The following is a 27,182-nucleotide window of genomic DNA, read 5'->3' as shown; positions in this document are numbered from 1 at the left end:
ACGACGTGGGCTTATTTGGGCCTCACATGGGCTTAAATGGTGTCAGAGTATCAATTAATCCCATGCCAGACTTTTGACCTTTTTCATAAACTAATGAATACAGTTTCAAATGAGAGCTAAGTCTTACTTTATAAGAAATGATCTCCCTAAATCATGTCAGTATCCATGAAAATCATCTTAACCTAATGGGTACACTTACCCTAACAGTTGAAAACATTTGTTTGAAAAGTAGAAAAGTAATCAAAAAGTAACCAAATGTAATTGAAATAGATACATTACCTATTACATTTTAGATAGGCTAACTAGTCACTAGTCATCACCTATTACATTTTCAAAGTAACCTTCCCAATCCTGATGATCAGTTTGGCCTGAAATAGTGTGAAAATCAAAGTATTCATTCTGAACATGCTGTCTTTTAATTTTAAAGATGCAGTGTTTATTCAAGAACAAAAAAATGTGTTTTTTTAGTACACATTTTGTCTGAAGAAGTGTGTTAAATAAAGGCACACACAACAACTTCTATCATTTTAGACTGTATTTTTATGTTCAAACTATAAAAACGCAGACATAAAATAAAATACAAACTTTCATTCATCAAAACAAGACTCGACATTGTATATAAAATCATGTATAAAAGGTCAAACATGCACAGGGGGAAAGACAATACATACAGAAGAGATGTAGAGTTATAACTCCAACACAAAGTCATATAATGATAGCATTACAGCACCATAATTTGTACTGTGAGTAAAAATCTCTGAAGGGACAGTACCACCATCTAAAAAAGTGGTAGGTTGGCAGTCTTTCCCACTTTTGATCAGAAAACCACTCATACAAGTTTGTATAAATCAGTTCTTTGTTTTGAGTGTTTTGAAGCTGATGATTTCTCACAGGGCTCAGAGTGAACATTGACTCCTTCGTCTTTTTTTTCCTTAATTGCATATCTTCTCGGTCATCTCTTTCTGTAGGAATAGAAAACAAAGTATATGTTTAAAAAATTTCACTCACATTGTGTCAATCTATATTTTTAGTATGATGAATAGTCAAGTGTGAATTATCCAAACATGTGAAACAAAGCTGTTTTTCCTATAACACCAACAACAAAGAGAATTGCTGGTAGGGCAATAAAACAGGGTCTATTTACAATATTTATCTTTTCTGCAGTGTGTTGACATAAATGTTGCTTCCCTATTTCACTTTGCAAAGGGAATTACCCAGCCAGGCCTCCATAATGATGATAACTGAAGCCTTTTATTGATGCTTTCAGCCAGCATCATTCTCCATCTGCTCATATGTGGTGGAGGTCCCTTTGTTAGAAAAGAGCAACTACTATACAAACTCTGACTCATTACATGACTGCATAAAGTCAGCAACTTCTCTTATAAGGCCTGCTGCCTCAAACCAACCCACTTTCTACAAAGCAGTTAACAAGTTTCTTTCATGACGGAAAAATGGGGGAGGAAAGTGAATTGTTGATTCCTTTCCCAGAGTCCAATGGAAAATTATTATTATCTTAGGGAGAACACATTTCATGTGTTGTCTGCCCACAGTGTGAGTGATCAGGTAGTCTGTGCAGCTTCAATAGACACAAAAAATTGTTCTTTTCTTGTGCACTAGTAGGAAATACACACTGACACAAAGATGAAACAACCTGAGCAAACATGTGGCACAACATGGCAGGACGGCTGATGTTTTCGGAAAAGCTTGACAGTTCTGAGCGTGATACTGACAACCCTCAATACTCAATGCAAAACATCCATCTAATCTTCTTTCACTGCTCCCTTTCTTCAAGCTCACACATCTGAGGTCACACCAACGTCTCACCAGGGGCTCAAGTTCAGAGTGATCAATGAGGTTGAACTCGGAGATGAAGAAGTAGTAGTGCTTGTAGCAAGTATTGATGTGGGCCTCTGCACCCATACTGCAGACACTGTCGAAGTGATGGATGTAAACATGCACAAACACCCTGAAGAGGCGGCTCAGGATCTTTTTGCACACCTGCTGGAAGTTCTTGGGGAAAGGAACACCTGTAGTGAATAAAGAGAAAAAAGTTGTCACAGAGATGAGCTAACATGAAAAACAATTTGATCAGATTTGAGACAAACATAAAACAATTTTCCATACTTTAAACCTATCATTTATTAGATGTAATATTCAGTAAGTAATGTGATACTTCCTCAGTCTTTTAGTATTGTAGTCATCATCTGATAAAATCCAAGCACAACCTATTCCAGGCACAGCTTTGATAAAAATGGGCATGAAAGAGAAACGCATCAGCTGTAACACAATACTCTATTGCACCCTTATTCAAAAATATATAAAAACAACATTTGAGTGCTGAAGGCCTCTCTCAGTCATAAAAGGGCCTCTCTACTTTGTGTTGAAGAACTGATGGAGGTCTATTGTAGCTGAAATATTCAGTTTTATATATTTAGGTGCAATTGAGAAAATGTTTGCAGGTCTAATTCTTACCCTATTCAAGGAAAAGCTCACAGTTTTTCAATTCTGTCTTAAAACAATATTCAGGTACCCCAGTTGACATCGACGTATTTTTCTTGCTGTAATCATTCCTCCTGTTCACACTGGCCAATAGAAGCTCCCTTCACAATGCACTTTCAATGTAAGTGATGGGGGCCAAAATCCACAAACTTCCATCTGTGCAAAAATATATTTAAAAGTTTATTTGAGGCTCATATGAAGTTTCAGTTGTCCAAATCAGTTCAATCAAGTCAATATCTTGAAAATGACTGTTTTGGGTTTTTTGTACCAAATTCCCTCTTTTTGTTATGATTGCACTGTAACTGAACAGGAAAAAACACTCTGTTGAGAAACAAATAGGGAAGTTTCGTGTGGAAGATATCCACTCAGATGGATGAGATGGACAAGGCAATGTTACATTTTTGCTTAAAATGAAGGCTGTGAATTTTGTCCTCCATCATTTACATTATATGTGTATTTGGAGGAGCTCTTCTAATGATCAGTATGAACAGGAGGAATGATTACAGTGAGAAAAAGATGTCAGTGTTAATTATGGCAGCTGACTGTTGTTTTAAGACAAACTTTAAAAAAAAAAAAAAAAAAAAAAGAAACGTGAACCTATCTTTTTATCCATTTTCTGTCCTCTTTTATTCCTGCTGAGGGCCATGGAGGATTGTGCACACATTAGGCAAAAAAATCACACATTTAGAACTATGGGACATTTTCATTTGACCTAGACTTGCATTTCTACTGACTACAGGAAGAAATCAGATCTCCAAGAAGAAAGTCATGCAAAATAGAAAGGCCTCTGCTGGATTCAAACACAGGGCCATTTAGGTGTCAGTGCTAACTATGGAGCCACGTGCCAACCCCAAGCACACTCTTCCATTATGTATGGAAGTCTCACCTCTAATGAACGTTGATTGCCAAATCTGATGCTGAGATAAAATAACACCACAGTCACCCCTTCAATCTCTTCTAAATGTCAACCTTATTGTTTAATTAACCTCTGCTTGAACCTTCATTGTCCCATTTGAGATTTTAATGAAGGAGAGCAGCACTTTCCACTGACACTTTAGCAGTGATGCAGTGTGTGCAGCACTCAATCATGTATTAGGTTAAACACTCAATAACAGCCTGACACCCTCATTTGTAGACTCCTCACACACCTACTCTGGTGGGGAAGATGTCCTCGTTATTGATCAGCGACTCTATCCAGTCCATCAGCAGGTTCATGTACTTGAGAGCAGGTAGCTTGGTGGGTTTCTTGTAGTCGTCGCCGTCCTGCCACCTGTACTCGTACCGCAGACCCCCTGACATGATGGGACATGTGCGCTCGGTGCAGTACTCGCTCACAGTGCCATAGATCAGGTTGATTCTGTTAAAGAAATCCACCACATGCACAGCAATCCAGTCGTTGATGTTCTCACCCTCCGGTAGCTGGACTACTTTCCTCAGGTCCAAGCCGGATTTAAGTGAGGCCTGGGCTTTCTTGTAGAGTTCAAAACGTTGGGTGCCGGGTTCAAACCGCTTCCGGGGCCTGAATGTTTTGTCTTTGCTGAACACTTGTCCAAGACACAGCGCCATTGACTCAGTCGTTTCCCCTCAGATAAGGGGAGAATAAGCTCTCCAGGATAATAATTACTTTGGAGTTTGATAAAGTGTGGCCTTCCTGAGGGAGGACCAGGCTGGTTTCAGCTCTGAAATCAGGTCACAGGGGGTCAGCGTCTGTCATGTAAAGATTGCAGGGAGCTCTTGTTTTCAGATGGTGGGGCGTCTCTGTGAAACAGAACAACAAATGAAGTCATAGTTTTATTCCTTTCCTGTCAATCACCTCTTGACTCTAGGATGACCAAAAACTGATTAAACATCAAAGCTATAGCACTAAAACATACAAGTCATTATCAGTTTGTGTACAAAAGGTTGTTTTGTCTGTCTGTCATAAAAACAATGAACAACGCATGACAGCAATATTTGATGTCAAATATTTTCGATAACTTTAATTGTGTGAAATGAGTCATGTAGGCCAAAGTACAGTACACGCTGTCCATCATTTTTCTTCCATATAATATGACCTTAATGTATTTCTGTTCCAAAAGTACAATTCTTGCCTCCGCTGCTCTTTGTGACTAAAATGACCTTATCACAAGATTTTCTGTGGCACCCGGTGATAACAAAAGCAGTACACTGCTGTGGTAAAAATCAGGCAAATGGAAGGTCAAGGATAGCTGAGAAAATGAATGTCAGTCTGAATCGGTTTTGGGTGCTATGACAAAACTTTAAGTCTGATAAATTGTCTGTTTAGTGGTGTAAAACTAAATCTAACCAATGATGAAAAACAAAGAATTTCCCCATCTTTCAAATATGTCTTGTGAATGAAATAAGACTAATAGATTATTAACAGGTGTTGCCATCTGGCAGATTATGGATACTGATTATGAGCAGCACCTTAAGAAATGGGACCAAGCACATAGGTTGTTATGATAATAAAACACAGCTGTTAACTGTCAACTCAGTAGGTTATTATGGCACAATAGGTTCAAGTGAAATTTCCTCCTAAAAAACAACAACTGAGAATCACAGAATGGTCAGGGTTACATTTCATTGTTTTATACTGGTAGTTTTCATAGTTTGGAGGATATACAGGATATGTTGCCTCTACAGATTTGATACTGCATTCACATTCAAGTGGCTGTGGTTGCAACATGACACTATATCCGCATTTGTGTCCTGAGTCCCATTTTGAGCTGTTGGTCTCAACATTTCCTGCAGCTTTTTCTCTGTGACTCAAATCAGGAGAAGTTTTGTGTCTCTGCATTATCACGTGCATTCACACTGTGAGCACTGAAAGGGTGTCTGCATGTGAAGTTTTGTTGACTCATTTCAGGAAACTCACAATGTTCCTTTAAGGAATACTTTTGCTGAATCCTGTAAAACTGATTTAACCATGATGATTCAAAATGCAGACAGCACTTGATTTGGAAGAGCTGTTCTTTTCTTTCCACTAGCCTTCGCTGTCTGCCTGGTCCAAGTTCAAAATTCACCGCTGGGTGAGCATGAATACGTGGTCATGAGATGGCTCTGAATGTGTCTATAACAAAAGGGCTTCTGAGGAAGGCTCATAGTTACAGTGTTTCTTTCACCCCTCATGATATTCAAGGAAACACAGTTTTGCCTAAACATAAAGCTTAAACACAGCTGGTTATCAAAGACATTAATGCTTTACACAAAAGAGAACAACATGTGGGGTAGACCTACTTTAATTTTGATCCTTTTAAATCTCTCTGCAAGACCCAACAGCTTCAGGCTAAGGCATGTCTAATCATGTAGCCTCTCAATGCATACATTCATGGTTTTTATAGTATTTGCATTTAACTCTGCAAACTAAGACGAGTGCTGTCAAGACACGATAGGAAAGAGTTAAAGAAAAAACTTGAAGAACAAATGGAAGAGTCTGAGGGACACCAAAAACCAGAGATTACAGAATGGAAAAACTGTCTCCACAGTACCTGGCCGATATCCTACAGCGGAGTGTCTGGAATGTGGTAGAAAGTTGTGGGAAGGCCAGAGAGGATTCAGGAGTCGGACCCGATGACTTTAAACTCCCTGCTCCAGCTGCTCTACCCCCTCTCGCTCCTCTGGATCCTCTCCCTCTCTCCCGGCCACTAACAGACCGAGAGGCTCCAACTTCACTCAGCAGCGCAGCGCAGCACAGACAACACAGTGAGGAGAGAAAAAGTTGTTTGGCTTCTCTTCCTGTGGATGATGTCACATCCTGACTTTGTTTGCTGGGCTCTGCTGCTGCTGTCTATGTGTGTCTGCCTGAATGTGGGTGTGTGTATGGTCGACCTATAAATTGAAAGAGTAGAAGGGTTGGAAAAAAAGGCCTCTCCAAACCCCCACTCCCTCCTTCTTTTCTATTTGTTTTCCTTTCTTCTCATCCTGTAGGCAGGCCAGTCCCACTAAAGCCCAGCCCCTCTGGTAAAGGTCCTGAGAAAACAACCCGTCCTCTTAAGCCACATATAGGACAGAAGGAGCAGAACAATCCCACAAACATTTCTGGATGTTTGGCAGGCTGCTCTTTCTTTTTTCTTTTTGTAAATAACATATCATTTGAATTCTTGGCCTTTTAAAGATATTGTCGTTGAAGTCAAATCACCCCTAAATAGAAGTGCTACTCGCCAAAACATTTTATTCAAAACACTGACAGGAATCTGCCTTCAAATCATGAACAAACAAGCCATATTTGACTGGATGTCTATTCCCAGTGCCCTTGGGTCTTGAGTTCTCTTGTTATAGCTGCCCTGACTGCTCGTTTTGTCTTAAAAGTCAATTGCCACCACTAAAATGTAGAGTGTGTCTGTTTATCTGCTATGTAATGACACAACCTGCAAAAACAGGCTGACTAGAGTCTTTGTGGATATGACTCGCTTCACTCACTATGGGAGTGATAACACTGCAGTAGGATGAGATGAAGTCTGATTTAGCGTGAGAGCAAGTTTCAGGTTCTAATGTTAAGATTTGCTGCAGGGGAATCACACAGATTGAGCTTAATGATATCATTTATATGCAATCCTTACATACTGTTAAGGTAAAATGTGACCTATATTTTACATTAGAGAGCAATAAACACACCCTAAACACTTTTTTATTTAGCCTAAAATGTTGTGACGTTTCTGAAAGTGACCCAGAATGTTCAAAAATGGAAATATTTAAACTTTTTTTTTGTGTGTGCAGCATATATATTGTAGATAGAGGGTGCTCCAGGTTAAATTTGAGCCAAGCATTCAAAAACTGTTGCATTCTGCATATGAAATTAAATTAATTGAAATCATGATGGCTGTTATGTTCTTCTGTTTTATGTAACACACTGTGGGACCATAACATAGTGTGGTTGTTTGTTCTCTATAAACAGATAGTGTAAAACCTAAAGAATAAACTCTCTCTGCTCTTTGCTTAATCATCAAATTATTAATGATTGTTGGAGTATTTATTAATGAAAAATAGATAGTTCGTTCAGAAGTAGTAGAGACTTATTATGAGGTCATATTATGAGGGTACAGAATATGAACCGTGTGTAAGGGTTAAAAGGTTGAAGCTGTACACGTTTGGATGTGTGGAGGCTGCAGCTGTCGGTTGGTAGATAACTGTAACCACATCAAAAGCACACACAGCTGGTTTCATGCTGGTTTCATATGTTTGCCCTGCTTTCTAGGATATTGTATCCAGTTTCAGTGTGTATCCTGATGTCAACATCTCCAAAATGTTTAGATCAGCAACCAGGCCAATAGTTAAATCAAGGTGGCGAGACACCCAAATCCACGTCATCTATTATTGCTCTTTTTAGCGTCATCCCTGAGGCAGCAGCTCTACAAGATACAAATTAGATTTAAATGCTTTATGCATTGCTAAATGTTTACTTTTATCACAAGATGTTTGATATTTCTCAACTAGAGGGCTGGAAAGTATTTTTTCACTTCTGCTCCTTTTTGTGGAATATGAAAAAAAGTTGACACTGTTGGACTACATATGACGAGCAAAACATAGGAGGACTTAACATAAGACCTAAGCTCAGTGGTATAATATATTATTCAAGTTATTTTTCTCTACGCATGTGCATGTGTGTGGGTATACATTCACGTGTGTGTACTATGTACATATATATAGGCATGTATGCTGCATGTGTATTTGTGTTTATATATTTGTTGTTGTTGTTTTTTTTGTACCATTCAATTGTCCCTGGAAACCTAAAACAGAAAATAAACAAAGTTGTTCTGAGTTGCAGTAACTCATCATAACCACTTGAGGTCACAAGTGTAGTAAATATGTGTCATAAATAATAACGGAAACACCCCTACTTTAGATATGAACAATTCAATAATATTTACAAAAAGTATTTAATTTAAAGACTACAGAAATGGGATTTTGGGTATATTACAGTGACAGTGAGTGTTGGCAGAGGTTTTTGTGTGGTGAGGTGGTTAAATATTGTTCAGTGATCAGAAATGTGGAGAAGGGCAAAGATCTATCCGAATGCTAATCCATTATGCCCCCGATGTAGAGGTCAGCCAGCAGGGAGTGTAGGGATGAACTTTGAATAAGGTTCATCACTATGTTAAACCAGAAAAACACATATTTCATCATTTAGATTTATATATGGTACATATTTTACTAATATAGCAGAATCAGTAAAATTTTGTCCTAACCTCTCCACCTTTTGGATAAGTATTTTTAAAGTTTTTAGTGAGATGTTTGGAACCCAGTTGGATCTTGATCCGATCTATGCCCTCTTTGGTCTAACACCAGAGGAATCTCGGGCTGTCTTACCAGTTAAAGCCTATGTCGTTATAGCTTTTACCACACTCCTTGCGAGACGTTTGATACTTTTCAGATGGAAACAACAAGCTCCTCCATCCTTTTCTCACTGGGTCAATTATGTTTTAATTTGAAAGAATCAAAAACACACTCAAGGGATCCTCTCAATCTTTTTTCATAATATGGAGGCCCTTTCTCGACTTTTATGACTTCTTGCAGGAGCCCCTTGACAGTGAATAGGATGGAACTCACACACGATCGATCGCAGCAGTGAACACTCCCCTCTCTTTTTTTCTTTTCTTTAAAAAAACAAAAAACAAAATCTTTATTAGTTAGGTTGTTTTTGCTTTTGTTTTTTGTTGTGTTTGCTTTTGTTTTGTTATTCTCTTTTCTCTCTATTTTTGTTCTCTTACCCCCCAAGTGTGCTTTATATCCTGTAAACCTCTGGGTGGGTGGGTGGGTGGGAGTGGTGGGGATGGGATGGGAATGGTGAACTCACTGTGTCAATGTATCTGCTGAACAATGCACTTCTACATTTTGGAGATGAATGTGTAAATTGAAGTGATATGCATATGTCCTGTATTCTCCATCTCCGTAGGATAATAAAACCAATAAAACTTTATTTAAAAAAAAGAAAAGTGGAGAAGAAAATCTTTGTTTGTGCATTACATTTAAAGAAAAAGGACAAACAGTAGCCATAAGTGGAATTAGTCAGATTATACTACTGAGATGTTAGCAATAGTTAGCATCAGTCTTACTTTCCAAACCCAATTTAAGGTTTAGAGATCACTGTCTTAAAACAATTTACTAAATTTTGCAAACCATAATAAGAGATCTTACCCAAAAAAGGAAAAAGAAAACAGTATCTTTAAAGTATGAACTGTATAAATTCAACTGTATTTAGATTTTACAAAAAGTCCCAACTGTGACAACATACACAGGAAGCACATGTGTGGGTTGCTGCTTCCCTCTGCTCTACTTTTGCTTTGAGTGTTAATCTATTGTCAGTACTCAAAATGTGACCAAAGAGGAAGTGCAACAAGTCAGGCCTTCTTTCAACTCTGATTGTAACTCAGTTAGTGATCTGTCATCATACACCTAAAACACACTGCATGTCAGTTTAAACCCGCCCCACAAATTACTCACAAATCCTCCAAAAACCCACAATGACACAGTTTTACTTGTTGGTTTGGGGAGTGTAGGGATGAACTTTGAATAAGGTTCATCACTATGTTAAACCAGAAAAACACATATTTCATAATGTAGATATATAGATGGTACATATTTTACTAATATAGCAGAATCAGTAAAATTCTTTGAGTTTTATTGTCAGTTCAGTGCATTTCTGTGTTGAAATATGTGTCTTTTCTATACTTAAACTGATCAAGTCCCCTCTGGTTTGAGGGATCACCTAGGAGCCATATAGATGAAAGACAGCCCTGCACTTAGAGCAGCATGTGGACAATTTATTACCACACAGGTGGATGATTTACAATCACTCAAATTTGTCAGATGTCTCTACACCTTGTGTTACAACTTTGCCTCATGCTCAGTACAGATCGCCTTCTAATGTTTGAAGCTGACTAGAAACAGCCACAGGTCAACGGAGTATCCAAACCACTTCCCCTTAAGTGGTTGCAATGCTCAGATGATTGCACAAAATAACTGGCTTCAGATCCTTTTTGTGTTTCATTTACAATGCATTAAACAAACTGACACATACCTGAGCTGAGGCATGGTTATACAGTGTGTACTATGTAAAATATCTTGGTACTGTTGTTTGACAGACAAATGAAGCAGACCCTTATCTCCTTTGAGGATCATGTTCTGTCATTCATTGATATGAAACCACAGTGATGGTACTGTTGTGTAAATTACTACTTCTACAATGTGGAAGACAAAGGCTGTTATAACTATAGCATGAATGATGGTAAGAGTTTGTTCAAGTGCTCTTTCTTTTCTATTGTATTAAATATTACAGATATGGGGATTGGTTTTAATATGATAACTTAAGAATTGAACATCCTTTTTGTTATATATCACCCCACATACCTGGACTTTGCTCTCTATACAAATTAGTATTGGACTTCAATGTGTTATTCATGACATGTTTTAGTTTTCGGTGGTTTAATGTCATTCTTTTTACAATGGCAAATAAACCAGAATAAACTAAAAACTCTACATCACTTTCTTGATAGCATAACGGTGCTCGAAGTCCCCTCATACCTTGGAGTCGATTATCATTTTTACTGAGATCAGTTGTCAACTGACAGCAGCACTGACTGATTTCAAGTCGGTGGTGATTGGCATCCGATACAGTCACTGGATTACGTCCATATTAGGCGACCATCTCACAGCAGTGTGGCGATGACTCCACCTTTTTCCAGCTCCATCTCAGGGTTGGCCCGGGAGGAAGATTTACGCGGAAACGAAGAGGAAGCAGACCGAACTTCTTACACACGTTGGGCCGTGTTATCTACTCGCTTTCGACAGTCTCGGCAGGTTTATTTCAATACAAGTGAGTAATTTCTGTTCCTGTCTTTACACAGTTTAACAGTTTACCAAACGGTGACTGAATGCGTTGATGGGCTTAAACTTCAGGTGCGTTTATTTTTTGGTGGGGGGTTGGGTGTTGGGGGCGCACTCCGGCAATTTTACGCAGCTTAATAATCATTCAGGTGGCTTTTTGTCGGCTGTGTTTATAAATACAATATTTTTCACTAATAAAGGCTATTCTTGTCGGCTGTGAAATAAGAATAGTTTTTGGGTTAAAAAAAAAAAAAAAAGAGAGAATTTTTTTTCACCCTTGACCTCGTGTTGCGTTCTGTGCCAAATGCGCCCCATTGAAAATGTGCTTTTTGAAATTTCAATTTGCAATCCAATTAGTTCAGTAACAGCCCTGTGGTTGATGGTCCTGTATCTCCTCATTAGTCACACCTGTACTGTGGACAAAGAGCTCATTGACAGCCAGGCTCCTTCCTGACAGAGTCTATTGTTTCTCAGCACTTTGAAGGCAGATGGTCCTGTTGACTGTCATCGTTTTGTTGATATTTCCTGTCTGAATGGAAGTGTTTGAGAACATATTTATGCATGCATGAACAGGTGTGAATCATATCAAAGTGTTATTGCATTCTTGGTTGATCAAAAGTGAAACTTCCTGTGCTAGTTATATGTTGTAACTATAGGCCTACTTAACGGTTCACATGGATCCAATAACTTGTTTGAGACTCTTGACAGTTTCAGTTTGTGCCTCCATGTTTTTATCAGAAGGTCACAGGTTGGTGGCTGAATCTAGTTTAAAATGTCCTCTTATCAGAAAACAAATGGGTTTGATGCCAAGGCCAATATTTAAACACGGTGTCTCTTTTAGGTGTGTTTTACTGTGGTTCGCCTGTGTCCACATGCTGTTTAGTCTTGTTGCAATCTGTTGTAACTCGTGTTGAAACTGAATCCATGTGGCATCAAAATGATGACTAATAATTGATTTAGATTTTCAAAGGGACTCGCCTTGAAACACTCTTGTTTTCAGCATGAACAGAACCTACAAAGAAAGTGTTGAGGTTAGGTGTAAGGTTACCAAAGTCATTGGTTCAAGAAGTCAGATTAACATTGTTTGTGGTATTTTATTGTATAAAGTAGAGTTGCAACAACTAGCTAAAAGGTTGACAATATTATTTTATCCCTGATAATCAAATAATTTATTTTTGAAGCAAAAATGCTACCTTTTTTTTTCAAGGTTTTCTGCGTCACATGTGATCATACATGGAATAGCTTTATTTTAAACTGTCTATCACATAGAACAAGACATTTGAAGGTGTAACCATGAGCTGTAACAAGTTAGAACAGGCATATATCACTATTTTGACATTTTATTGACAAAACGATTATTGGAGCTGCAGATTAATGCTCCAGTCTCATATCCCAAATATGCCAAAAACATATAGGTTACATACTCCATAAATGCATATATATTATATGAATGCATATTGTTGTTCTAAATAAGTGAATCACTGAACAGAAGTTGAAGTTTTTCTTATGTAAATCTTAGTACATGGGTAAATATTAAGACTAGCATAATACTGTGATCATTTTGTCCTGTCACTATCACTTGATGCAACAGTGTTAGTCTTGTCAGACTCACACACACTTTGAGTTATTCTTGGTTAGAGACAAAAACACAACTCATTCATGCACACTGGGGAAAGCTTACTGTTGAAGCTACGTGAGTGAGAATCGTCTGACAGTTCAATATGATCAGTGCAGTGTGTCAAACGTGACACGTGGTAGCTGTCACACTGAAAAACTGAATGGACCAAATGTATTAAATGTGTATTATAAATGTATTTGATGTGTTTTCTGTAATGCATCCAGAACTATTTGCTCATAGAGGAAACGCATTTCAAAATGATGATGCCCTTTGACCCAATTTTTGTTTTAATGTGGAATTAATTATTTCATGAACATATACTAGCAGGTTGTCTTTGATGCTTTTGTTCCCAGATGACCATCCCCTCAGGTGTATGGATCACTGACTCTATGTAGATATGTAAACATCAACGGTCGCTAACCACTGTGTGTAAAACAAAGAGCCTCAAGGTTAACTGGCACAGGTGTATTTCTGATAGCTATGTAAACAGTACAGCAGCATTGTGACTGTTAACGCCTCAACGTTGTGTGTTGTTATCACTTCATCAGCCTGAAATGTCAACGCCATCTCTGAAGGACTCCCATTAAACTCGCAAGAGCACAACTGATATTAAAAGTGTCCACTGAACAGAGGAAAAGCTATTTATTTAACACTGGGTTTTGTTAAGAAAGCTTACAGGCTTAGTTGGGTGTGTTTAACCAGCGTTCATTCCTTACACAATGAAAGTGCTTTGGAAAGTAGAGGAAAATGTTAAGTCACTGACGTTTTCCTTACCACATTACATACTGTATTCCCAGACAGCCTGAAGCCAGAAACAAAGCACGATGGTATAATTGAAGACTTTAATAGTTTATGATGTTGTTGTTCTCATCATTTCAAGCTTGTGGTTTCATACTGATGGTCTCTAGCAAACTGTAAAACTGACCCTTTATGGATCTGAAAGTTGTCAGTTTACTGCCACTCATTAAATGCAACTTCTGTTAAATTATTTCAAATGAAGTTTTCATTCTTTTTATGTCCCAGAATTAGCAGCAGGTCTAATCTTTTATAATTCAGTATCAAATGTGGACACTGTTTGCTCTAAAAAGTAAGAGGTTAATGTTTGAACAATGTTGAACTAGGACTGCAAGCATTGATTATTTTCATTATCTCTTAATCTGTCAATTATTTTCTAAGTTAAATGTGGTATTTCAGAAAAAGGCAACAAAAATACTTATTACAATCTACTGTCTTTGTGTTTTTTGTATTATGTCGTTTGTGTTGTATTAATGGTTTGAAAGGGATTGGGTTTTTTTACGCTTTTTGTTACATAGTTATGAATTTGCATGCCACCTTTTTGGAAATGAAAGCTTTTCTCTCAATTTAGATTCTCCCACTATTTCTTTTATGTCTATTGGCACAACCAGCTATTATCCCTTTGTCTGTGGCACAAGAGTTGTGTCATTTTAAAGTTCTCGTCATAGTAGCATCTTTGGTATTCTTGACAGGTATGGAGAGTATTATTCCAGTCGCGGTAGAGTCTTGCATAATCCCAACCGGTCTGGTAGGTCTGTTTGAAGTTTTGAGTTTTGGCATGCTCTCCCATCCACAAGGGCACACTCTCACTGGCGGGCAAGAAAAACTGATTAGCTAATGGGTGCTAGTGGACGGTGATGAAATGAGACCGTTACAATTGGACTCTGGATATTCGAGTACAGATGTGTCAATCAATATGCTGCTGTGCATCATTCCACCTTGAGAATAGCACGGTCAAGTGTTCACTGATTAGAAAACATAAACTTGGACATGGAGAAAAAAGTTGGAGTTGTATCTTTTTTATTGAAATCCAGTTTCAAGTTGGGTGGTAGTATTAGTTTGCAATAAATTGTATCTCATTTAGTGTCTACATTTAGATATTATTGCATTAAGTGTTTTCAAGTTTTTTGAGTAGGACTCTCTTCTTTGTGTTTATGGGTTTAGTTGGAAATCTGTCTCAGATTACCAAGATTTGAGAGATAATGAACACATTCCTCAAGTCAGAGCTCCACACTCTTTTTCTTTCACCTTGGTGGTAATCCACAATATTGCAGCTTCATGTGTTATATCTGAGTGTGGAGAGATAGGCGGAAGGATGCCACCATGCAAATCCCTTGCGTCACCTGCACCTGCTGGGCTGCACTTGTTTCTCCACAATAAGCAGAAGCTTGAGGTCATTCATGAGGACTCCATGCTCTATTGTTGTCTGTGGAAAGTTCCAGAAATTGGAGTCACTGAGACCTGCAGAAGGGGGCAGGGGGGAGGGGTGTGAAGAGAGTATTTTCAGGTAGGGGTGATACTACTGCCCTACCACCACCCACCCACTTACCCTCACACAAACAATAAAAAGAAGATGGTGTAAACATGTCAGGATCTAAAGGCAAGTTCAGCGACATTCTTTTGTTTAGGGTAACAATTAGAACTACCTGAAACTTTTATTGTTTTTAAGTTTGTTTGAACTGTGTTAATAATAGATGTACTTAACTCATTTAGTTTATCAGAGATTCAGTTATTCATCATGCTACAATTCGGTCTTGCAAGGCTGGAATCCAGTTGGCATATTAAAGTCTGAGACTTGGGTGGATTCACTGCTCATTCAAATGAAATCCAGATGTTTTGACTTATGAAACCTTTTTCTTATTATACAACTTAGAATACAACCCCATCTGCTCATGCTTTCTTTTCATTTTTATTTTTTTTTAGAAAATGTTAGTTATTCAAGGGTCAGTGAGAAGTTATTGGATTGTTTGTTAATTTAGGATTGACTTACTGGAACAAGACTGTATAATGCTGGATTTTCGAGGCTGCTTTTTGATATTTTAATCTTAAAATTATGCATTGGCCAAAAGTGTTATCACAAACACACAAATATATTTGTTTCAATTAACTTACTGAACTGTGACAGATTTGAGGCAGCTGTTAAGTAACTCCAACAAATCTGACACTGACAGTAGATGATATTAGATGGTATTATGTTTTACAGTTACTATAAATTCAATTAACACCAAAAAATTGAGACTTGAATTTGAATTGAGACAAATGGTCAAATTTACAGGCCACATTTTTATGTATATACTTTTATGCATAACACTTTCTCATTGCAATTTCTCTTTGCGTGTCTGCCAAAATATTTAAAACTGAAGTTTGTATTTTATATTCCATCATTTTTATCTTGCACACTAGTAGCTGAGGTAATGAGGCCAGGGTAAACCTTGTACGGCTTCTTCTACTTTTCACAGATATATTACAAAGGTCATATCTAAACCATGTGCTGGTCATGTTTTGAATGAGTTTAATGATTCAATAATTTGTCGTCCTTTTTCATAACACTGCCTCAGATGACAAGGCAGCAGGACCAGTTTGGATGAGATTGAGTTGCAGCCAGTTTGGAATGAGACCAGCTTGTTTATTTGTTTTTTCTCAGTACAGTATATTTTATCTTGGTTGTAATCTTGAGGCACAGTTATGCCAGACGTATATGGACTGAGAAAACCTGTGCCTCAAGTGATAGTGTTGTCCCTCAGGGCCAGGAAGAGCACTCTGGCTAACTATTGCCATTGTTTTCTCTTGAGTCGGTTCGTCATCCCTCTGGCTTGATTGGAATGTGAGTTATTGTTTTTGTCATGTGAGACTAGTATTCACTTAGCTGATTTGATCTGTTGTAGCGTTGGTATTTACTCTCTGGTAGAATATTAAGTCCTTTCAGATTGATGATGCTGCCATTCAATATATGGAGTACACTGTTTTCTGCTGACTTGTTTAAATATTGTGGAAGTAGTAAGTATCTCCTGCACTAGATGATCATGGCAAAACAAAACCTACAGAACCATCAATAATGGCCCTGTCACCTTAAGGCTGGGCCTCGATAATCTGATCTTTCTGACCAGATTTAATCCATGCTCACCTGTGCATATAGTGCAGTGCTGGAGGTTTATCACGTGGCATTGCATGAACTGAGATGTGTACAGTGATGAAGGCTTTGGCAGCAAATTCAGATTCCTCGCACCAGTGTGAGACATGCTAGTGGATATTCTAGGACACTTATGCTCACTGCTTTTAATGCATTTGCTGCACAAACGGGAGTGTATTCAAAGATTACACTCTCTACATTATCTCTGATTTATACTGTATTGATCTTAACATAATGTAATATATTATAAAGCTAAAGCAGTTTGTCAAATACACTATAAATCCATCTCCAATAGTGATTTGATTTGATGCATTTTGTATATGTGCGTACACTTAGTAGTTGTAATGAACTGACTTGTAATCTAAAATGGTGAGATGTATTTAGTTTGGCACAGTGCCCTGGAAACAGGGTGTATTTACAATACATGTCTAGTCTCTGGAATTTTACTAACTCGTACTCCTGAACATGTGTGTTTACTTTAAGTATGAAAGATTTACACCCTGTTTATACTCTACACCACTGCTAAAGCATGAGGAAATTTAATTGTGTTAATTATTTGTCTCACTACTTAGTCTTTTGCATTTGCAAAATGTCGTCCATGCAGTCGATGAGAAAGAGCAATCAATATTCCTATAATGATTAATGAAATCGTATAACTTAATATGGCCGTTGTCATACTGTCATACTATCAAAAAAAAACTTTGTTTAGAATTGCCTCCCTAGATTTTGTTTAGAAGTTGCTTCATCCGTTTGGAGTTAAGAAGAGGAGTTTTGAATGTAAAGTTTGAGAACATTTTAAGGTATCCATCATTTCGACAGTCACAAAGGGGACCAGTGAGTTAACATTCAATATGTTATTTAACTGCAATGACTAATCAACCAATACAACATTAATTGACAGCTAATTTCTTATTTCTTTCTAATTACTTTCTTTTTTTTTTGTTTTGTTTGTGTCATACATTATAATTAATTCAATATCTTTTATATTTAGGACTGACAGACAAAATAAGGTATTTGAGGAAGCGAACATGAGCTATAAGAAATTATTATAAAGGGCATTTTTCACAATTTTCTGACTTTTTAAATTTTTTTTAGACAAAACAATTAATAGATGGAGAAAAAAATCGGATTAATCACAAATAAAAAGAATTAGATGCAGCCCTAATTTTGTACCTCTACACTTTTTTTTTTTTTTTTTTTTTAAATTTTGAATAAAATAATGTATCATTTTTATTGATTGGAGCCCAATTTACGATTGGTTTTCCCCAGTTAGATAAACATTAACTCAAGTAGAGTAACAGTGGGTGACCTGTGTGCATAATTTAAAAAAACACACACTTTATTTTACATGACGGACAATGGTTTGTCTTGGTCCAATGACTGTCACATTTGAAATGGAGCTGTCAGTGACTTGAGCAGAGAACGATGATCTATTTTGTTGTCAGGTATGTTTTGGTATTTGGAGGAGGGGACTGGAGTGACGAGTAAAACCAGTGCAACAGTGAGGAGGGTATTTCCAATGATAAGATCACCTGCAATCAGTCAAGACGAACTATATTTGTCAAAAATCTTGTTTTATTAATATTATTGACAATATGTTTTTAATAGCTGATCTTATTGCTGTTTGTTTTACTTATAAACCTTTTTTAAGATAAACATTTTATGAGCGGGGTGGGGTGGGGGGGGGGTAGCTTTGCAATGCTAACTATCATGTCTATTGTTCTGTGAGATTGGACGTTGCCTTGCAGGTTGATAACAAATCTGTGACATTGAAACTCTGTATGTTTAATCACACTAGTAGCTACCCCCCTCTATACTCATACTGAAAGACAAGGTCACCCCATGCCTTGCTCACCAGAGGGGTCATTTATTTGCTGACAAGACTAAAATTATATTATGAGCAGAAAATATAACTACTACTAATAGTCATAATGTTTAGTTCTGTTTTGAAGCAGCTGGGTGTGGCAAGAAGATCAGAGTAACTGATTTGCTATCAGTGAGAGCAAAACCATGTTACACAACATACAAAAGAATTTTAAGCATTATTGTATGAGTCATGTCTTCCAGCAATAATTTGTCTGCCATTAACTTCAACACACAACCTTGAGTAAACATTCATGTTTTATGACTGTGTTTAAGATGCTACTAAGCTCTGAAGCTTGAGTGTGTTTGATGTTGGTTTTTCTCTATAGGCCATCATGTGTTGGGCTTATTTACAATGCAGCTTATATCTGGAATTATATGAAGCCAGCAAGTTGTGGAACCGGACCAAACATTGAGCAGAATTTTAATTCAAAATGGTATAATAGCTGACATTTTAAAATGATTTACTAATCATTTTGGCTGACAAACCAGAAGGAAGTTGAGTTTGTTTGTTTGGAAAGTGGAGTTTTGTCCTTGTTTTCAGTCATTTTAGTCATGACATTGATCATCTTTCAACAGAGAGAAAGAAATCGAAGCTATTTTTGCTTTATGGGTGTTGGCCGTGTAGAGGGCTAGCAAAGGCGTAACAATAGCCCCCTTCATGATAACAGAGTTGGTACTGATTTCTCGCCCGCTGCCTGTGAATAATATTATCAGCCCACCCCCCTCGAGAAGACTCGCAGGACGACTACAGATATGTGTGTTTGTAAGTATTTCAATGGGTGGAGGGTGTGGCCAGGAGAGTAAAGGTGGGGGGAGGGGGTGGGGGGGACTCTGACTTGTTGTCAGGGCGGTGGTCACAAAGTAGCCGGTCGCATTTTATGTGATGAGTGTTTTGTAGCGTGGGTATAAATGGGGGCCATCTCTCTCTCTCACCCCAGTTGTACTCTTCTCTCTGACGTTCGCCTTTCACACAGTGCTTTCTCTCTCTCTCTCCCCTCTCTCTCCCTCTCTCTCTCCCTCCCTCTCTCTGTGCGCTCTGGCTCAACCTCTTTCCCTCCCTTTTCCTTCTCTGAGCTAGTTATTCATCCACTGTGTGAGTCAGGGAGGGTGGGGATTTGGAATACTGCTGTACCAGTCACACTTTGTCAGTTTACTTTCTCATTGCCTTACCCCATCTCTCTTTCTTTCTCTCTCTCTCTCTCTCTCTCTCTCCTTGCTGTGCTGCTTTCTCTCTGTTCACTGCTGCCGCCCCAGCCTGCCGCCTGCCTGCCTGCCCTTTTTAGTTCAAGGAGAGGCTGCGAAAGACGAATCCACAAAGGCACAAACTGGCTTTTGATGATTAAAGGGGAAAATTCTAGTCTCAACAAGGTAAGTTGCTCATCGTCACACAAAAGGGGAACTAACTGTGTGTGTGTGTGTGAGGCCTGCCCACATATTGAGCAGCTCAGTTTTTTTTCCTTCCTCACGGAAGGTCTCTGTTCTTTTGGTGTTTGAAGATCTCGGGCTGCTTTGTTTTAAAGTATCCCCTGTGGCAGTCATTTTTTATAACCGTTACTTTACTGTGTGTTTGACTAAAGGGCTGCTCCTCAAGTTATTTTTTTCTTTCTTCCTTTTCTTCCATTCTTGCTCCAGTTTGTTCATCATTAACTCCTACCTCGTGAGTTCCCTTTTTTCCATCCCTATGATTCATTGACACAGTTCTCACAGGAAATGTCTCCCTCCCTTTCCACTGTGCTCGATCTCCTTGGTAGATGTAAACTAGCTACCTTACTGTCACGGTTGCTTGTAATGACTGGGTGGTTTTGGTGGGACTTCCAGAAAGAGTAACACTTCTTTTTTTTTTTTTTTTTTTTTTTGTTGTTGTGTAGAACCATTAAAGAACTTTGTTAAATAGTGGAGGGCTGTAAATCATGTACATTTCTGCTGGAAAGGCACACAAATCACCGTCTCAAGGTAGACCGGTTATTGAGTCGTCATGTGTCTGCAGCTAAATTGCTTCACTCCTTCATGAGAAAAAGACACTTGTTGGACCCCTCTCACAGTTATGAAGAAGTTCCTGTCCTCTTGTGGAATTGCTACTAATATTGCTGATATAGCTGAACAATGAGAAGTGGTGACAAGATTCAATTTACAAATTCTTGAGGATGGGAAAAAACGATTTTGGTTGGTGGAGATTAGAAGCAGTTGATGGTGTCATATTTGAGAAGCGGTACTGTGGTGTCAGAGCATTGAGGTGTAGTAAAACTTCCGCTGAGTAGTGAAATGGCTTCATTAGTCACTGGCAGGTTTTGTGGTTTCACCAAGCTGGAGTGGAAGGGGCTTCATTTTCAATTTCCTCAAACTTCTCTCTTCATCTGGGTTTTAGTGTACAGACACATGATTTCCTTTTTCTTTTTACTGTTGTCATGGTCATAAGACTGTCCTAAGACTTGCACATTCAGTTAAATTGTCAGTTGGCATTAAAAAGATCCACTCCAAAACGAGCAACATGCTTTATTACAGTAGTTTGCACATGAAAGAGATGAAAGTTTTCAAAATCTCTTAAGACTTCTGAATAATCAAATTTTGCACAGTGTCTGCAACATAATTTGATCAAGGCCGGAAAGTGGCACTTAGCGTGACGAAATTGATGTTTGTATAAACTCTAACAACTTAATGCGTTACCAACGTGTTTTAAGGGAGAAGTTCAGCTTCAAGAAATCCTTAAAATATCCATCAAACAAATGGTGAATTCACATTTTAGGTGTGATGTGTGTTGGACATCACATTTGAAAATGACTGCAATCGAATGACACAACTTAACGTCACTGTGGTGTGAACGTCAGTCTTGCCACTAATCTGACAAGATGAACATCTGACCAATTGAACTGTTCAGCATTTTTCTTTCTCAGAACATGACACTCTGCACCTTGATGTTTACTCTGTTCAGCATTTTTCCTCAGAACAAGACAGACTCTGCACCTTGATGTTTGCACTCACCGCAGACATGATGGTGCTCTTGACACAATGCGAGGCGTCTGACCAAATGCCTCCATCATCGATTCAAAACACAACCCCAGCTTTATGTGTAAGAGTTTTCTGAAATGTTATGTGTCTGATTTGTTGTACAAGCACCACCATTTGCACTGTTGGTGATAACACTGAGGCCCACAAATGCACAAAAACTCCAACCATGTGAGCGGAAGGAAGTCAGTCAGCTGGGGGCCAAGTGTGACTGTCACAGATTGGTGTGGAATGCTGAACTCGGTCACCTGAAAGCTTAACTAGAAGATCACACCAGAAAGATACACTGGTGTTGACATAACCTTATAGTTCACAACTGAAAAACCCTGAGGTGAACAAACTGCAGGGAGGTATTTACAAAAGAGAAGAATGAAAGAAGAATGTCCAGTTTGTGAGACGTAATCTATGTTTCATTGTAGCTCTCTGTTCAGCCTCTGCCTCTTAGACACAACTTTGACTGTTAAGAATAATGAAATTAATAAATGAAATTTAACATTAGCAGATCAAGGCCAATTCATTTGGCATACAAAAGGAATAAAACCTCATTTACTTTGTGCATTCTATGCAAGTTAGGCTTCAATGATTTAAGATGGTGTGTTTTTATCAAAATTCACTGAGGTGGCTGAATGGTTTAACACATCTGATTTCCCTCACTTCCTTTCATATCCTGTGATAACCAGAAACGTTTTGAAAATGTAATACCAAAAGCAATTTAGCATCCTTAATACTCTTAAAGGTAATCATTGGCAGAATCTGTAGTTAACTTTTAAGGTTGTGTTAAGTTAGTGTTTTTATGAAGCACATTTTTTATATTTTTGTGGCTTCTCACAGCAGCAGTTGCCTGAGCTTCACTCCCAAGCAAGAAGTTATTTGCCTTTTAATTATGTTGGCTTAAGGAGGGCTATTCTTTAGTCCTTGGGCAGTGAAAACCAGTAACAAACATCCTCCCTCTGGGTCCAGTGTGGTGAGAGGAGACCACACCCTGCCTGTCCTCTACTTTATGAATATGTTAGTTTACACTTGATATGGTAAGCCTTTGTCAACAGCAAATACCCAGGTCTGAAAACCATAGCAACGTTCCTGTGTTGCATGCATGTCATGGCACTTGCCACTGGAAAAGCATTGCTCACTGTATTTATAGATAGATAGATAGATAGATAGATAGATAGATAGATAGATAGATTCAGTTTGCAGTGTTACTCTTCCAGTAAATGTAGCTGCATTGACACATGAGGGAACTTTGAGGTAATTGAGGAACTTGGCTTTTCAGTCTTGTTTTTGTTAGTTCAGTTATGAGGAATGTTCCCTTTTTTTAACTTTTTTTTTCTTGTTTAGTTTTTTTTCTTTTACTTTGATGCCTCCTGTAGAGTCATTTGGGTCAGCAGACAGGGTATTATGTATGAACTTCTGGACTGACTCCCTTTACACAGTGTACTGCCTTATCATGGGATGAGGGAAGCCCTCCCAGTTCCCTGTAACCCCTCCTCTCTGGTATCAGGCGATGTCTGATGAGTGGTTGGAGCTGGGGCAAAACATCCTGGGATTAAGTGTTTTGTCGGAGCAGAATGAGCTAAAACATTGCATTTTAGTCCAGCTAAATGAAGAAACATCACAATGCACCTCCTTGCAGGCATTTATTGGTCACGGGTGATCACTGGCAAGACACAAGCAATTCACTGTTGAAGGAGATAACTGTTTTTAATCTATTTGATGTGAAACGGTTGGTTGAAATGGTCAACTACTTTTAAAGCCATTAAACTGTGCAAACTGGTGTACATTTAAATTGCACAATGATATGGTTTCACAAGATGAATAAAGCTGACCACACAGAAAACATTTCAGTACTTTTTTTCCACAGACAAAAAGACTACACCTGGATCGAGAAGACATGGCATGTGCATCTTTTGTTTCTTGGCATATAAAATTGGTCTGAATTTTTCCTTGAATTGTGCGTTTCCTTTTTGAACTTGTCTTTCAAATTCTTGTCATGGGTTTTGTGGAAAGAGATGTCTGCTATGTTTTGCTTTGACAGGGTGAAACAAACTATGAGCTTTTTAAAATAATTTCTTGCTTTTTTTTATGTGCAGATAACTGGGTCACGCACAACAATACAAGCCAGCAGACATGCTTCAGGATATTCAGGCGATTGGCTCACATGCCAAGGATATCTATGACTACCTCTTGGCAGGACTGGGTAGGCTATTCACATAACTTTATACAAAAATATCATTTTGTACATTTGTTGTTTTTTGTATTTACTTGTTCTTTTTTCATAGATTCCAGGCTGACGGGGTATCCACTGATGGGGACTCCTGCTCCTATGAGTATAATATTGCTTAGCTACCTGTTCTTTGTACTGTACCTGGGACCTCGTATAATGGCCAATCGTAAGCCCTTCCAGCTTAAGGAAGCCATGATAGTCTACAACTTCATGCTCGTGGCACTGTCAATATTCATTGTCTACGAAGTAAGAATGTGTTTTTAAAATTTCTTCTTAAAGATGAATAAAGAATTGACTTCCCTCACATTTAGAACATTTCAAGTGTTCATACACTCTGTACACACACAATTTGTATCTGCAGGGATCCTTTTCTTGACTTTTTTTTCTGACTAACTTTCTTGTTGCCATGTAGTTCCTTATGTCTGGTTGGGCCACAACCTATACCTGGCGATGCGACCCAATCGATACCTCTGACAGCCCGCAAGCACTGCGAGTAAGTCCCCCTGCAATTTTAATACAATTCTATATTATTAATGAAAGAACAGTTCTGTTAAGTTGTTTATCTTCTCGTTAGATGATCCGAGTGGCTTGGCTCTTCTGGTTCTCCAAGATTATTGAGCTCATCGACACAGTAAGTCCAGTCCATCTTTTAACCTGATGCCTTTCTGCACAACTTGTGTCTTAAATATTGAAGGATGATGATGATGATGATGATGATGATGATGATGATGATGATGAAAACCTCTTGTGTTCAGATCTTCTTCGTGTTGAGGAAAAAGCATGGCCAGATCACCTTCCTGCACATCTTCCACCACTCCTTCATGCCTTGGACCTGGTGGTGGGGAATTGGTTACGCTCCTGGTGAGTACATATTAACTTCATTCATCAAAGATTTTGAAAATGATTGATGGATGGGTGAAAGCAGCCAGTGGGTTATATAGTTCCTGCTTATCAATTGTGTACATTTGGACCTATACAATCAGATTTAACTGCCACCCTCTGATTTCTGCTTCAAAAAACGTGAAACTCGGGCTACCTCTAATCTTGAATTCTATATAGTCATAAGAAAATTATTAACTAGAGTCTCTGAATAAAACCTATATGGCCTCTTGATTCCTTACTAGATTAGGTTGATTTGGTTGCCTAATTTCTGTAATTATTACCCCAGGTGGAATGGGATCCTTCCATGCCATGGTGAACTCAACTGTCCACATCATCATGTATTTCTACTACGGCCTTGCTGCTGCTGGACCACGCTTCCAGAAGTTTTTGTGGTGGAAGAAGTACATGACTGCCATTCAGCTGGTAGATATACACAGTATTATCTCACTCTCAGAAATCAAAGTAGCATGAATGAGTTTTTGTCTCTAACTGCTCTGGTCATGTGATCATGCTCTGTTAATGTCTAATATAATGCCTTTGCTCCAAAAGCACAGACAAATTGTTATAAATGTGTTGATATATGCTTGGCTAAGACTTTCTGGTTTCTTCCCAACAGGTTCAGTTTGTGCTGGTATCTCTTCATGCCACCCAGTATTACTTCATGGACAGCTGCGACTACCAGTTCCCTATGGTCCTCCACCTCATCTGGATGTACGGCACCTTCTTCTTCGTGCTCTTCTCCAACTTCTGGGTCCAGGCTTATGTGAAGGGTAAGCGGTTGCCAAAACAGGACGTCAAGCAGTGTCCAAACAGCACAGCGCCAGTGTACACAAATGGCAAGCACCACGAGAACGGCAGCAGCATCAAGAACGGCTCCGCTTACCACGAGAACGGCAGCTCTCAAGTGGGCAAGATGAAGAAGGCCTAGGATCCCTGGAAGGAAACGCCCAAGAAGAATGACTCTGTGAACCTGTTAAAACTACTACGGATTCCAAAGATAATTTTGGCGGTTTCTTTTCCTGCTTTTTAATTTTATATGCAAAACAGGGGAAAAAATGACGTGGTCGATGATTTTCACAGTTGGTTGGTTGGTTTGTTTGTTTGTTTAAGTTGGGGAACATCTATGGTGCACAATGTATGAAGAGAAGATGTCTTAACTGAAATTGTATCTTCACTGATGTTGCAAACAACCTCCTAGTTCAGTATCACATCACACTGGTGGCCTTTCACCTCACTTACCTCACTACTTGTTTGACCCCCCTATGTTGTCATGCCCCCCACCCCCAAGGACAGATGACTGTACAGTTTCTATCAACTTGAAAATACTTTTTGTAAATAGTTTTACAATACACACAAAAAAACTAATTGTAATAGTATGCTTTAGACTTTTTAAATTGTGAATTTAAAGTTAAAATGTCAATAAATTCAATTTTAATTATCTTGTTATACGTGTCAGTATTTTGTGTATGCATGTGCACATTTACACAAAGCAGTTGCTTCAGGGAGTGAATGGCTGTAAGGTTTTCAGTTGTAGTTGTCATGTCTTGGGGATGACTGACATTGTCTTGTGTTGCAACAAAGAAGGAAAGTATTTGCTTTGCTTGCTCTTCTCGACTTGGCTATCCCAAGTATGTAGAGCAAGTAGGAGGTACACAAGAGACTCATTCAGCTTTGTTTAAAGATTCAGATAGCAGCATAGAGCAGGCATACTGCAGACCGGATTTACACCCACCCAGCTCCTCTATCAGCTGGTTCATCACAGTCAGGGTAATGTATTCATTACCTCTGCGGAAAAGTGTTTTACAACCATTTAGTCTGCAGCTAACATTGACCTAGTATGTAAAATAGTGACTACTACTGTGGTCACACTGACTGCAACAGCAGCTTTACTTTTCCTGAACATACCTTTTTACACAACCTTAAAAAGACCCTCCTTTATATCAGTTTCAGAAGGCAACTTTTAAAGTTGTCTTCTGAAACTGATCTAGTGGTCAAGAATGATTCTAGTTTCGAGTGTAAACGAAGTCAAAGAAGCTCTTCAGTCAAAAGTGATAGCAATATAGGTACTGAAAATATTCCGAAGTAAATCTCAAGTATTCAGAACCTTTGTAAATGTACAGAAATATTAGAAAAATGTACTTAGTGTCCAAAGTAAAAGTACATATGCAGAATGGCCCCTGTAATGATGATATATTCCATGACTGATATTACTAACATGCAAATGGCATGTTAATGCAGCTGGTTAGCTCATTTTAACTGTATAAATGCAGTGTATGCAATGCAGATTACAATTCTCTATGTTGCAAACAGTCAGTATATCTTGCTTGCAGCTGGTTTGAAATGCA

General features: G+C 38.4%; 2 protein-coding genes across 5 annotated transcripts; one reads left to right on the top strand and one right to left on the bottom strand.

Annotated features, from left to right (window-relative positions):
• Positions 1-442: 442 nt before the first annotated feature.
• On the bottom strand, positions 443-6,220 carry mob3c (MOB kinase activator 3C). 3 transcript variants are annotated; one of them, XM_053322029.1, is made up of 4 exons: positions 5,988-6,220; positions 3,648-4,257; positions 1,825-2,027; positions 443-962 (listed from the first exon to the last, which is right to left on the bottom strand). In XM_053322029.1, exons 2-4 carry the CDS (start codon positions 4,063-4,065, stop codon positions 933-935), a joined length of 651 nt encoding a protein of 216 aa, XP_053178004.1. In that variant the 5' UTR covers positions 4,066-4,257; positions 5,988-6,220; the 3' UTR covers positions 443-932. The 3 variants fall into 3 exon arrangements, with proteins under 3 accessions (XP_053178004.1, XP_053178003.1, XP_053178005.1); XM_053322028.1 differs by lacking the exon at positions 443-962 and having other exon boundaries at positions 1,496-2,027; XM_053322030.1 differs by lacking the exon at positions 443-962 and having other exon boundaries at positions 1,845-2,027; positions 3,652-4,257.
• Positions 6,221-11,174: 4,954 nt separating this feature from the next.
• On the top strand, positions 11,175-26,275 carry elovl1b (ELOVL fatty acid elongase 1b). 2 transcript variants are annotated; one of them, XM_053321737.1, is made up of 9 exons: positions 11,177-11,311; positions 19,986-20,099; positions 23,822-23,928; positions 24,011-24,201; positions 24,368-24,448; positions 24,530-24,586; positions 24,711-24,816; positions 25,124-25,260; positions 25,454-26,275. In XM_053321737.1, exons 3-9 carry the CDS (start codon positions 23,859-23,861, stop codon positions 25,763-25,765), a joined length of 954 nt encoding a protein of 317 aa, XP_053177712.1. In that variant the 5' UTR covers positions 11,177-11,311; positions 19,986-20,099; positions 23,822-23,858; the 3' UTR covers positions 25,766-26,275. The 2 variants fall into 2 exon arrangements, with proteins under 2 accessions (XP_053177713.1, XP_053177712.1); XM_053321738.1 differs by lacking the exon at positions 19,986-20,099 and having other exon boundaries at positions 11,175-11,311.
• Positions 26,276-27,182: the final 907 nt, after the last annotated feature.

Source organism: Scomber japonicus, chromosome 7 (assembly GCF_027409825.1).
Source record: "Scomber japonicus isolate fScoJap1 chromosome 7, fScoJap1.pri, whole genome shotgun sequence".
NCBI classification, from domain to species: domain Eukaryota; kingdom Metazoa; phylum Chordata; class Actinopteri; order Scombriformes; family Scombridae; genus Scomber; species Scomber japonicus.
This window is presented reverse-complemented; position numbering and strand designations above follow the sequence as displayed.